At 46.3% G+C, this 13401-nt stretch overlaps 1 protein-coding gene across 1 annotated transcript in view; it reads right to left on the bottom strand.

The window, feature by feature from the left end:
* LOC103275076 (PGAP2-interacting protein-like) overlaps window positions 1-13401 on the bottom strand; it is a 56429-nt gene that overhangs the window by 34032 nt on the left and 8996 nt on the right. Inside the window, exons 4-7 of the mRNA XM_021706152.1 lie at window positions 12853-13054; window positions 7188-7276; window positions 5933-6190; window positions 3271-3396 (exon numbers count right to left, since the gene is read on the bottom strand). Coding sequence (XP_021561827.1) covers window positions 3271-3396; window positions 5933-6190; window positions 7188-7276; window positions 12853-13054 — 675 coding nt within the window. The remainder of the gene's footprint in view (window positions 1-3270; window positions 3397-5932; window positions 6191-7187; window positions 7277-12852; window positions 13055-13401) is intronic.

Raw genomic sequence — 13401 nt, 5'->3', positions numbered from 1 at the left:
AACAAGGTAGAAAACATGGAAGGAGTTAAGAGACATGCAGAATAGTATAAGAGGGTCCAACACACATCTAACAGAAGTCCAAGGGAGCAAGACAAAGAACAGGAAAGAGGTAGTGTTTCCACGTGATCAAAGACACAACTCTTCAGGTCCAAAAAGCCCAAAGACTCTCAAGCAAGATGAGGGGGGAAAAGCCATATCCTGACATATCACAGTGAAGCTGCAGCATGCCAAAACAGAGAGAGAAAGTTTAAGAGATACCAGAAAGTAGAGATGGTTTATCTTCAAAAGAGCAATGATCACCCTGATGGCGGACTTCTCACCAGCAGCAGTGAAAGCTGGATGCCGGTGGGGGCGGGGGGGATACCTTCTATAATGTGAGAGAAAGACAACCAAGCACAAAAGAACAGACACTGAAGGTGCAGTTCCCAAACTAGAAAGAAGGGTGGAGAGGAGGAATGTAAGAAAAAAGAAATCAAGAAGAAAAAGGGGGTGGGTGGAGATGCAAAGAAAAGGTAGGAAATGAAAAAGAGAACAGAAATAAATAATACATCAGACATCACCATAAAAATCAAACCCACCAAATTAAAAGACAAAAATTGACATTCTGGAAAAGGCAAAACAACAGAAACCATGAAAAGATCAGTGGTTGCTGGGGTCTAGAGGACAGAAGGAGGAATCGGTGGAGCACAGGGGTGTGGGAAGGGCAGGGAAATCATTCCTCATGATGCTGCAATGGAAGACACATGTCATCATACATTTGTCAAAGTCCATAGATGGTACAACACCAAAAGTCGACAGCCCTAATGTGAACTTGGCCTTTGGGAAACAGGGAGGCCGCCGTGGGTTCTGTAACAAATGCTTCACCATGGGGAGTAGTTTGAGAGGAGGCAGCTGGCATATGCAGAGCAAGCATGAATACCGGAAATCTCTGTGCCTCCCACTTCATTTTGCTATGAACCTAAAACTACTCTTAAAAATAAAGTCTACTTTTTCTTTTTTAAGTCAAGGTCTCCTCTGTTACCCAGGCTGGAGTGCAGTGGTGCAATCATGGCTCACCGCAGCCTCAACCTCCTGGGCTCAGGTAATCCTCCCTCCTCAGCCTCCTGAGTAGCTGGAACTACAGGCACGCACCACCATGCCTGGCTAATTTTTTTATTTTTATTTTTTTGTAGAAACGAGGTCTCACTATGCTGCCTAGGCTTGTCTTAAACTCCTGGGTTCAAGTAATCCTCCTGCTTCGGCATCCCAAAATGCTGGGACTACAGGTGTGTGCCACCACTCCCGACCTAAAGTCTATTTTTAAAAATCACACAAAATTGTCTAAACAATTCTGCAAGTAACTATTTCAAATGCCTCAATTTGATGAGTGAATTAAAGAATTATTATAGTTCTTAACCACCCCACCTCCAAAAATACACAGATTTTTTAAAAATTAAAAATAAACAGGGCAACCCCCTCGGGTTCCCTCCCATGCTGGGAGCTTTTCTGTCCTTTCAATAAATCCTGCTTCCCAAAAACAAAAACAAAAAAACCCAAAAAACTAATTGATTCTGGTTTCAAGGGACATACCAAAATATAAGAGCACACATTGAAAAACCTCATTTCCCCTAAGTTTAAATATGATCTTTTCAAATTAAGATGAAACATATATAAAGGTTTTTATATAATTATCTTGCCACTTTGTGACTTTTTTGTTTGTTTGTTTGTTTGTTTGTTTGATTCAGGGTCACACTCTGTCACCCAGGCTAGAGCAGTGACACAATCACAGCTCACTGCAGTCTTGACCTTCTGGTCTCAAGCGAACCTCCCACCTCAGCCTCCAAGTAGCAGGGAGTACAGGCATACACAATCACATCTGGTTAATTTTGTTGATTTTTTTTTTTTTGTAGAGACAAGGTCTCACTATGTTCTCTAAGCTGGTCTTGAACTCTGGCCTCAAGCAATCCTCCCACCTTGGCCTCCCAAAGTGCTGAGATTACAAGCATGAGCCAACTAGCCTAGCTATGTGCCATTTATATTTGAAATACATTGAAAATGTATACAGCTTCTTAATTGTTTTCTATCTCTTTATACTAGAATATTGTGTCTCCTTTGTAAAGTACCAAGTCTCTGAGGATGAAGAACATTGTTCACATGACTTGTATCCTATATAATAGTTACCTAACACACTATCTGTACATTACATCATCCCATGAATTTTTATTTAATCCAGTCCATTTTATTTATTTATTATTTATTTATTTATTTATTTTTTGAGTTGAAGTCTCACTCCATCGCCCAGACTGGAGTGCAGTGGCTGCTCCCGACCACCGCAGCCTCAACCTGCTGGGCTCTCACGATCCTTCTGCCTCAGCCTTCCAAGTAGCTGGAATTACAGGCGCGCAATACCACACCCAGCTAATTTTTGATTTATTGTAGAGATGAGGTCTCGCCAAGTTGCCCAGGCGGGTCTTGAACCCGCGGGCTCAGGCAATCCACTCACCTCAGCCTCCCAAAGCGCGGGATTACAGGCTGAGCCACAGAGCCTGGCTAATCCAGTCCATTTTAAACGAATGAGATATGGAAGAGTAAACTAATTTCATGTTTGAGTTTTTAATTCATCAACATTCCAATCATTAACATATTTAATCTCCCAAAAAAGAAAAACAAGCAATTGGAATGAATAATTTCAACTGTTAGAACAAAGCATTTTGGAAATTCTAGCTGCTGAATCATGTCATCTGTGTTAGAAGTGAAATAACACCACTACAGAGTGGTTATGATTGAAGTGGCATGACCTCAGAGATTTGCTTTAAAGTGCCTAAACAAACAAAAAAAGTAGGGAAGCTAGCTGTACAACACTGGCCAGCCTGTAATCTCAGCACTTTGGGAGCCTGAGGTAAGTGGATTGCCTGAGCCCGCGGGTTGGAGACCAGCCCAGGCAACTTGGTGAGACCTCATCTCTACAACAAACCAAAAATTAGCCAGGCGTGGTAGCACGTAGTTCCAGTTACTTGGAAGGCTGAGGTGGAAGGATCGCCGGAGCCCAGCAGGTCGATGCTGGGGTGGCTGTGAGCATCGCGTGCCTGTCACTGCGCTCCAGCCTGGGCGACAGAGTGAGACTCCAACTCAAAAACAAAAACAAAAACAAAAAAAACAACAACTGCCAAGATGCCAGCAACTGTCAAAAGTGGGTGAAAGGTGTGTGAGGGTTCATTACACTCTTTAATTCCATACACTTGAAATTGTATATAAGACACATTTTAAAAAAGAAAGTCAAACTATACTTACAAAGTTTCACGTATTTTTCACTCTTCCTGAAAAGCACCTTAGGACTGTTTTTTGTTTGAAGAAGAGCATCAAGGTTTTTCTTAGGACCAAAAAGCATATTTAGCCCAATAATTACCATTATTGTCCCTATTAAGAGAGCAAGAAGGAACATGTTTTGGTTTCATCCCCAGATTCTTCCAAAAGTAAGTGCCAGGAGCTGAGAGTTCTTTTAAAGGAACGCACCCTGAAAATTCAGTTAAGTTAATTGATCTCGGTCCCTCAGCATCGACTCATGGAGTGCCCTCAATCACTGGGAAGATCCCAAGAGACCAGGTAGGGTTCCAGGAATTGGCTTTAAGTGGGAAGAGCCCTGCCTTTGCCTGTTGGGAATTCCCTCACATTTCCTGAGTATTGCCTAGGTGTCAGTTGGCTGAAGGCGTTCATCACAGCCTGGTGACCAGGCAGGGGATGGCAGAAGCTTCTAGACTGCCACAGGGATGCAGTAAGAGCCCTCCCACACACCAAGTCTCAGAGCACAGCAGAGACGTCAGTTCCAGGCACAGCAGCGCTTGTGGCGATAATTCTGCCCTGGGCTGTGGGTTCTCTGATCTTTGAAGAAGATGCCAGAAGCTAGCCAATAAAACTGAGCTAAACTGGATATGCAACAAACTAGCTGACGAGTCAAGTTTAAATACGCCCAAACCTGGACATAATGAGAAAGACCACCAAGATATGGCACAATATGTAAATCAGGAAATGGTAAGTGAAAGTTCAGCATAGGTGGAAGGCTGAAAAACAGTCAGTTCAATATTCCAGGAAACAGCAGGAGAAAACTCTAAACTAAATGTACCAGGTGCCAAAAATATGAATAAACATTTTAAGAGATTTTTATCTGTGTTACTTTTTAAAACTGAATTTAAATACAGGAGCAATGTGTCGTATGATGTTGGCTTAGAAGACGGCATTCATCAAATGAATGCTACCATCACCATGCAAAAGGCAAGACAGTCAAAGAAAACAGCAGAAGCTTGGTTGAGGAGTGCAAGACCATTTTCAAGTGCTATTTGAAATTCAAGAACATTGTGGAAGTACAACGACAAGGGAGGCGTGAGTATGCAACAGACCCTCCCAATGCCTAACAAATGCATGCATTTGTGATGAATTTGGTGTGCACAAGGGAAGGCCCGGGAGGCCTCACCCAGCACCAAGTCCTGAGGTCACTTGTCGTCATCAGGAGTATCTGGATGCTGATGGGAACCACTCTGAGCACCTCTTGTCATTGCAGAAGTCAAATATGATTTGTATTCATTTTTTGCTATTGGTATATATTGAGTGTTACAATTTTAACACAATTTTTTCCTTTCTTAAAATGTGTATACTTTTTTGGCATTCTCTGTATAGTTCATTTCTGATATAATACAGATTCTTTAAAATTCAGTTGTATTTAAAGCTGCTCTGAATGTGACCAACATTTCTTGGCTTTTCTGGCCTTATCAATATGTCACTCTTACTAAAAAAAGTTATTGGATGTATGAAGCTACAGTAATGCAGTTTCTGCAATGCCATATCCAGTGAGAAGGAACTCAAAAAGCTCATCATTCATAATAATGTAAAGAAGCAAACTCATGCACAGAACAGCTCTTACTTCCATTTGTTTTCTTCTCATGGCAGACCCCTAAGTAAGCTGGAATAAGAAAAAAGTAGGGCATTGGACAGGAAAATAGAGCAGGAGAGAGTACCCGCACCTGGAAGAAACCAGAAGAAACACAAAGTTTGCAAAGCCAAGGTTACGGCAAAAGAAACACACAGTGTATTTCTCTGATGGGACGAGAGCTTGGGTACTTACCAGAAGTATTTAATTCTCAAAAGCTGGTTCTAGAATATTTCATGTAATTTGAAAATATGACCTTCCAAATCAGTCTGTCATGGAATATGTCTAGCTCACGGGATACAAAAGTTCATTTGAAAATGGACAGAGCCGAGTACAGTGGCTCATGCCTGTCATCCCAGCACTTTGGGAGGCAGAGGAGAGAGGACTGCCTGAGCCCAGGGGTTCAAGACCAGCCTGGGCTACATGGCGAGACCTCATCACTACAATAAATCAAAAAATTCGCCACATGTGGTGGCGTGTGCCTGTAGTCCCAGCTACTAGGAAGGCTGAGGTGGAAGGATTGCCTGAGCCCAGCAGGTTGAGGCTGCGGTAACCGCGAGCATGCCACTGTGCTCCAGCCTGAGGGACAGAGTAAGCCTCCGACTCAAAAATAAGAATAAAATAAAATAAAAGGTCTTTGCAGTAACAAATACGCTGAAATGCACTGATGAGTTAAGAAACTTGTTTTTAATGTATAATTCAGACATCTTTCCAGGTTGGGTCTTATTTTTTACTCAAGAGAGTCTATTTTACTAAGAAAGCAAAATCATCCTGTTTATTTCCGTCATTCATATCAAGTGCTGAGCCCTAGTCAGTTCTAAAGGATATGCAGAGGCAGTTACTTTAATCCAGATCTTTTTAGAAAAAAATTTTTTGTAGAGATGTTGCCCAGGCTGATCTCAAACTCCTGGGCTCAAGCCATCCTCCCGCCTGGGCCTCCCACAATGCGGGGATTACAGGCATGAGACACCGCACCCAGCCTAAATACTTTGATTTCCCATTTTTTAATCCAGACCTTTTAAGTGTACTCACCCAAAAGCACATCAGATCTTTCTCGAGCATAGACACCTCCTGGAACAAACTTAAAGGCCGTGCACCACGCACAGAAAAAGATCGCTAAAAGATAAAACATCATGGCAACGCTCATGGCTTTCCCAGGGCATGTCCCTGAGCTAATCAGGTGCCCAAGCACTTGAGGCCACATGGACGCGGTGAAGACGGCCAGCAGGCAGCCACATGCAGCAGCAGCCCACGTGCGCAGGTAGAGGAGGCCCGCGGCAGAGGCCACTCCTGTAAGAGAGGGAACAACGAGTCAGACGGGAAGGTGCAAAGCTCACAGGATGATCCACATGCAGCCTTCAGAACCAGAGCAGAATGCAGGGCTATGCAGGTCCATGCTCCAGGCAGAGGCGAAAGTCAAGGTCTAACCAGAAGGTGACTTCTAGAGGTCCCGCAGTCAGTCATTGGCACAGTTGGAGTCAGGATGTCATTCACCCATATCTTCCATGATTGACACACACTCCCACAAACCTGCATGCGGCATCCAGCGCAGCAGTAAACCGTTGGCCTAACTAACCCAAGGACATCTCTCCTCATAGAACCAAACGTGGTACTTGCCTATAACAGACTGAAGGATTTTTTTTCGTTTGTTTTGAGGGTTTTTTTTAATCGGTTTCTTACTCTGTCACCCAGGCTGGAGTACAGTGGCACGACCACAGCTCACCACAGCCTCAACCCACTGGGCTCAGATGATCCTCCTGCCTCAGCCTCCTAAGTAGCTGGGACTACAGGTATGCACCATCATGTCTAGCTAGTATTTTGATTTTTGGTAGGTCTATGTTGCCCAGGCTGGTCTTGAACTCCTGGGTCTCAAGCAACCCACCCACCCCGGCCTCCCAAAGTGCTAGGATTACAGGTGTGAGGCACCTCATCTAGCCCAAAAAATAACAATGTTTTAATTAAAAATCAAGAATTTTACAAATCTGCTGCTTACACTTGTGCCTTGTTTATGGATTTTTAAGGGGGTGGTGCTATGGCAGTAGTCGGGGGAATCGGACAGCCACAAGAGGAGAGGAGGCTGCCGGAGGGGGAAGCAGGAACGTGGGCAGGAAGTCCCCGGTGACCTTGGAGACATCTGGGCTACAGCAGCTGCTGCTGGTTGTAACACCCATTTGGTCATGGTGCACGTTCATACGGTGGCGTCCACCTCCAGCTGGGCTGCCCCTGCTCGCAAGCACACCAGAGAACTAAGCTCAGCAGAGGCGCCCCTGCAGGTAACACCACGTACCTGCAGTCCACCAGGTCAAACTTGTCTCAGGGAACCATGGACAAGCTGGAAGCATCAGGCCACCTGCCAAGCCCAGCAGAACCGCACCTCTGTAAAAAATAAAAACAACATGCTGTAAGACATCTGACATTATTAAATATCTCGTTGCCTTAAACATAAAACACAACAGATCCTCCCCCTCTGGGCTCACCTGGGACATAACATAAGCAAGACACAACCAAGGAGATCATGAGCGCCCACTTGGTGTTAAAATCATACCCAACGAAACAGGGAAGCAGTGGGAGCTCCGACGGGAGGTCACTGACCTCCGCAGCCTTGTCATGGCCAATGTCAGTGTAGTGACTGAGTTTTCTCAGACCATTAAACGTCAAGACATTTTAAAACAACTCTGCCAGAGACAGAAAGTCAAAGTCACAGGATCACTCTGTTTTGTCTGCCTCTTCTTTCTCCCCTTTGTCTAGCTCAATACTGCTCTTGTCCTTGGTCTCTGACTTCCTGAGACCAGTGTCACTTTGATCAATGATTAACAGTTGTGCCTTTTTAAAAAACTACAAAGTATTCATTCTTTTGCTATTTTGGCTAATAACCTGGAAGAGGAAGAAAAAAATTTAACTAAACTTTAGGGTGAAATCTAGCAGCAATCATAGCTATAAACAGCACTCAATCAAATAGCTGTAACAGAAATTAAGCTAAAAACACAGTATTTGCTACAAGATAGATTAGTAGATAAGTAAGCAGGTACTATTTAAATTTTTTTTTTTTTTGTCGTCAGGGTCTCACCCAGGCTAGATTGCCTAACCAGGACCAAGAATCCAAAAGCAGTCCTCAGGCTCTGGGATGAGGCTCTTGGCCACTACACGGACTGATCACAGTTCACTGCAGCCTCAACCTCCTGGGCTCAGGTGATCCTTCCATCTTGGCCTCCCGAGTAGCTGGGACTACAGGTGCACACTACCACACCAGGCAAATTTTTTTTTATGTTTTGCAGAGATGGGGTCTACTAGCTATGTTGTTCAGGCTGGTCTCAAACTCCTGGGCTCAAGAAATCCTCCCACCTCAGCCTCCTCAAGTGTTGCAATAGGTGTGAATCACTGTGCCTGGCCTGTTTAAAACTTTTTCCCTGTATGATTCATTTAATCCTCACAAGTAAGGCAAAGGCTATTGTTTTCCCCATTTTGCAGGGAAGAATGAGGGGAAAGAGGCATGTAAGCACCCCATCCAAGGCCATGCACGGTAGCCTAACCAGGACCAAGAATCCAAAAGCAGTCCTCAGGCTCTGGCTACTACATGGCCTGCCCTGTACCCTAAGGTTAGGGATTATTGCCCTGGGCTACAGAAGACCAGCCATGAGGAGAGGCAGTGCAGGCAGTGTTGTCTCTTTCTACCCCCCAGTTCAACAATACCTCTTTATGAGGGCCTACTATGTGCCAGGCTGTGTTCTAGGTGCTTCATAGAGTCATGAACCAAGATCCCTTTCCCTCATAACACCCACATTCCAGTGGGGGAGAGGCATGGTAAACACCATTAATAAATAATGCAGATTAGGTCAGGCAAGGTAGCTCACACGTGGCATCCCAGCACTTTGCCAGGCTGAGGCAGGAGGATCTCTTGAGCCTGGTTGTCTGAGACCAGCCTAGGCAACACAGCAAGACTCTGTCTCTACAAAAAAATTTTTTTTTTAATTTGGCCTGGTGTGGTGGCTCACCTATAATCCCAGAATTTTGGGAAGCTGAGGCAGGAGGATCACTTGGGATCAGGAGTTTCAGACCTGGGCAACACAGCAAGACCTCCTCTCTATGAAAAATGAAAAAATTAGTTAGGTGTGGTGGTACACAATTGTAATTCCAGCTGAGATGGAAGGATTGCCTGAGTCTAGGTCAAGGCTGCAGTAAGCCATGATTGTGCCACTGCACTCCAGCCTGGGTGACAGAGTGAGATCCAGTCTTAAGAAAAATAAAATAGGGCTGGGCTCGGTGGCTCAGCCTGTAATCCCAGCTCTCTGGGAGGCCGAGGCTAGTGGACTGCCTGAGCCTGTGAGTTCGAGACCAGCCTGGGCAACTTGGCTAGACCTTGTCTCTACAATTAAAAAAAAAAATTAACTAGGTGTGGTAGTGCATGCCTGTAGTTCTGGCTACTTGGAAGGCTGAGGCAGAAGGATCACCAGAGCCTAGCAGATCGAAGCTGGGGTGGCCGTGAGTGTGCCACTGCACTCTAGCCTGGGCAACAGAGTGAGATTCCAACTCAAAAAAAAAAGAAAGAAAGAAAAAGAAAACAGTTAGCCAGGATAGTGGCTCACACTTGTAGTCCCAGCTTCTAGGGATGCCAAGGTGGGAGGATCTCTTGAACCCAGGAGGTAGAGGGCTGCAGTGAGCTATAATGGCACCACTGTACTCCAGCCTAATGGGAGACAGAGTGAGTCCAGGTCTCTAATAACAATAATAATCAGATTATCAGAAGGTGGAAAGTGCTACAGAAAAGTAAGCATGCCAGGGTCACTGGGCTGGGCAGGCCAAGGAGAAGCCGGAACACAAGGCCAAGGCACAGTCTGCCGCCCTCGTCCTCTCAGGTCTGTGGTCCACACTGCTCCGCCGGTTTCCCAGGGCCTTGCACACCCTGGGCCTCTCACCTCCTCCTCCCATCCAAACATATCTACAACCCGTTTCCTCAAGCAGAATCTGGAGACTTTCAGAAAGCAATTCCTAGTGATGGCCGGGAGCCATGACGGCCCCGCACAGCATTTTTCCAACAGAGTTCTGAGCACCCCCCACCTAGGAGGTGGACTGGCTATTCTCAGGAAGAAGTCCATGTTCAAAGCTTGGGAACCCTCCCAGGGTCTCTGACATGCTGGTGCGTATGAATTACAGGGCATGTGACGGTAGTGTTTCCCAAGCCTACGTATTCTGAAGCCTTTTTACTTTCAGAGTGATCATCAACCTCTCAACAGATCAGTCATCTGAACAGTCCAGGAGGCGCTGGTGCTGAGGTGCATCTTCAGCATGCGCCTCTGACACACACAATTAGGAAAGGTCTGAAAAGAAAATCCTCCTGCTCCAGGTGAAAAGAACAAGGCTGGGAGGCAATGCAAATGGCCCAAAGTCACATGGCACATGCCCAGCCTTGGCTCCTGCCTGGCCTCCTGTGCTCTCTGCACACCTCATGCCTGCTTTCTTGGGAACTTAGGAAATGACGCTGTGACCCGCAGGGATAGACCCCTTCCCACCCTCGTCCCTTCGTTCCTTCTTCCTCCTCTCCCTTCCTCCCAGACGTGCTGGAGTGTCTGGGGCGAAACAGATGCAGCCTCTAAATGAAGAAACAGACACAAACATCTCTGTTCAGTGCCTGACACAGAGTAAGCAGTAAGTGTTCATTCCTTTTCCCAGTCCCTGCCTCAAGGAGCTCAAGGTCTAGAGAGGAAGAAAGGTGTTTTTTAAAAACTCTGTGATACAGAGAAATATGGTAAAGAACAGAGAAAAAGTGATGGATGGATGGATAGATAATAGATGGGTAGGCAGATGAACAGATGATAGATGGAAGATGGAGATGGATAGATAAATGAAGGGATAGACAGACAGAAGATAGAGATAATAGATGATAGATTATTCAATAGACTGATGGATGGATGATATAGATAATAGATAGGTAGGTAGATAGGTAGATGGATAGACAACAGATGACAGATGGAGATGAACAGATTGACAGAAGACAGAGATAATAGATGATAGACAGACAGATGGGTAGGTAGAAGGATAGATGATAGATGACAGAGATGGATGGATGATGGATAGATGGATATAAGAAGACAGATATAGCAGATGATAGATGAACAGATTGATAGATGGATAAATATAATAGATGATAGCAAGATAGACGATAGATAATAGATAGATAGGTAGATGGATAGATGACAGGTAGATAGATGATAAATGGATAGATTGATAGATGATAGCTATATACAGACAGATAGATGATAGATTGAGTCAAAGAGTATGTCATAAAGAGGGAGCCTCTGTGAAATCAAAAAAGATTTCACAGAGAATGCTTGAATTGGGTTTTGAAGGGTAAGAGCTTACTAGGATGTCAAGGCAGAAAGGGAAGCCCAGGCAGAGGGAACAGCACGAGTGTGCAGAGGGAGGATGAACAGTATGGAACTTCCAGAGAACCACAGGTGGGTTCAGCGCAGATGCAGCAGGGGTGAGGTCAGCAAACATGTGGAGAGGTCAGCCGGGGCCAGATCCTGCCTCACATGGGAGAATGCAGGGGATGGTTGAACAGTTTTCAGCAGAGGAGCAATGAGCAGCCATTCTGGAGCAGTGCAGAGAAGGCCACGCTGAAGAGAAATGCCAGCAGCCTTCGGGAGGAGCAGTGGAGAGGACTCTGCAGGCAGATGAGCTTGGGGATGGAGAGTAAGGGATGGGTTTGAGAGATGGTGGGGGTTGACGTGGGGAAAATGAGGAAGGCACAGATCTAAGATAGCTCTTGGCTTCAGGTGAAGATGATGAGGGTGGCTGTGGGGGCCAGGCATGGGGAAGAGGGACACATGGTGGAGGTGGGAAGGGGCTGGGAAACGCTGAGTCCAGGCTTGGGCCAGCTGAGGCTGAGGTGCTGTGGGGCATGCCCAGATGCCCCCTAGAGAAAGATCTGGAAGGTTGCCCACCTTCCATGGTGGGAACCTCAGCACTGCGAGAGAGAAAAGATATGTGAGGATATCTTTTAAGGGATCCTCCAAAGTGTTTGCATGAAGGGATGGACTTAGCCATGGGATAGACTTTCCCATGGGATGAACTTTCCCACAGGATGAACTTACCCATGGGATGGATTTGGCCACAGGATAAACTTGGCCACAGGATGGACTTTCCTGTGGGATGGACTTGGCCAGGGGATGGACTGGGCCACAGGATGGGTTGGCCCATGGAATGGACTTGGCCATGGTATGGACTTTCCCATGGAATGGACTTGGCCATGGGATGGACCTGGCAAAGGGATGGACTTGCCCATGGGATGGACTTGGCCACAGGATAAACTTGGCCATGGGATGGGCTTTCCCATGGGATGGACTTGGCCACGGGATGGGTTTTCCCATGGGATACATTTTCCAACAGGATGGATTTGGCCACAGATGGAATTGGCCATGGGATGGACTTGCATACGGGATGGACTTGGCCATGGGACAGACTTAGCCACAGGGTGGACTTGCCCACCTGAAGAGTAGGGAGAAGGCTGACATGGACCGACACTTGGACTCCATTCTGCTAATCCCTGCATGTCACACAGCTGCAACAAGAGTCCCAGGAGGTGTAGAGCTCTCTTGGGCTTCCCTCTTTTGCAGAGGGCAGAGATCGGGGGCCCTGTGGTCTGGCCCTGTGGTAACCATGGGGCCTGGAGGAACTGCCACTGAGGACGCTCCTTGTGCAGGGATTCCTCAGCATGCCCACCCGGGGCCTGAGAAGCCCCCCAGCTGTGCACAGTGTCAGCCCTGCTTCACATGCTCCCAGTGAGCCATCAGTACAGAGGCCAACACCCTGTGGTGCCTCCATCTCCAGAACAAAACAGCGTCCTCCTGCATCTCTGATCTCTAGGAGAGTGGATGGGTCTCTGGCTAGCACAGACCCAGCAGGCCAAGAGGGGAGGGACAGCCAGTGTCTGGACTCCTCCAAGCCCAACTCACCCGCATGGGTTCGGATCAGGTCCTGGATGGGGATGTCCACTCACTGCCCATCTAAAAACAAGAGAGACCTCTCCAAAGACCCAATGGGTGAGGAACATGAGGCTTCCAAAGGCAGCCCCCGCCAGCAGCCAGTGAGGTCTGGAGGCCACCCCCGGGGCCTTCTCGTCAGACTTCTTTTCCTCGGTCTTACCGCAGTCACCATCTAGAATTTTAAAAAAAGGAAATTGTGTTTTTTATTTGGGTTTCTGTTTGTTTATTATTGGTGTAGAGAAATGCGATTGTCTTTTGTACATTTATTTTGTATCCTGAGACTTTGCCAAAGGCCTTTATCAGTGTAAGGAGGTTTTTGACAGATTCTCTTGGGTTTTCAAGGTACACAATCATAACATCTGCAAAGAGTGATAACTTGACTTCTTCTTTTCCTATGTGGATACTCCTGATTGCCTTCTCTTCTCTGATTGCTCGAGCCAGGACTTCCAATACTATGTTGAACAGGAGGGGTGAGAGTGGGCATCCTTGTCTTGTTCCAGTTTTCAGGGGAAATGGTTC

This window comes from Carlito syrichta, unplaced genomic scaffold, assembly GCF_000164805.1.
Source record: "Carlito syrichta isolate Samal-C Ts95f unplaced genomic scaffold, Tarsius_syrichta-2.0.1 Scaffold315294, whole genome shotgun sequence".
Classification (NCBI taxonomy): domain Eukaryota; kingdom Metazoa; phylum Chordata; class Mammalia; order Primates; family Tarsiidae; genus Carlito; species Carlito syrichta.
Note: the sequence above shows the minus strand (reverse complement) of the source record. Positions and strands in the feature narration are given on the sequence as shown.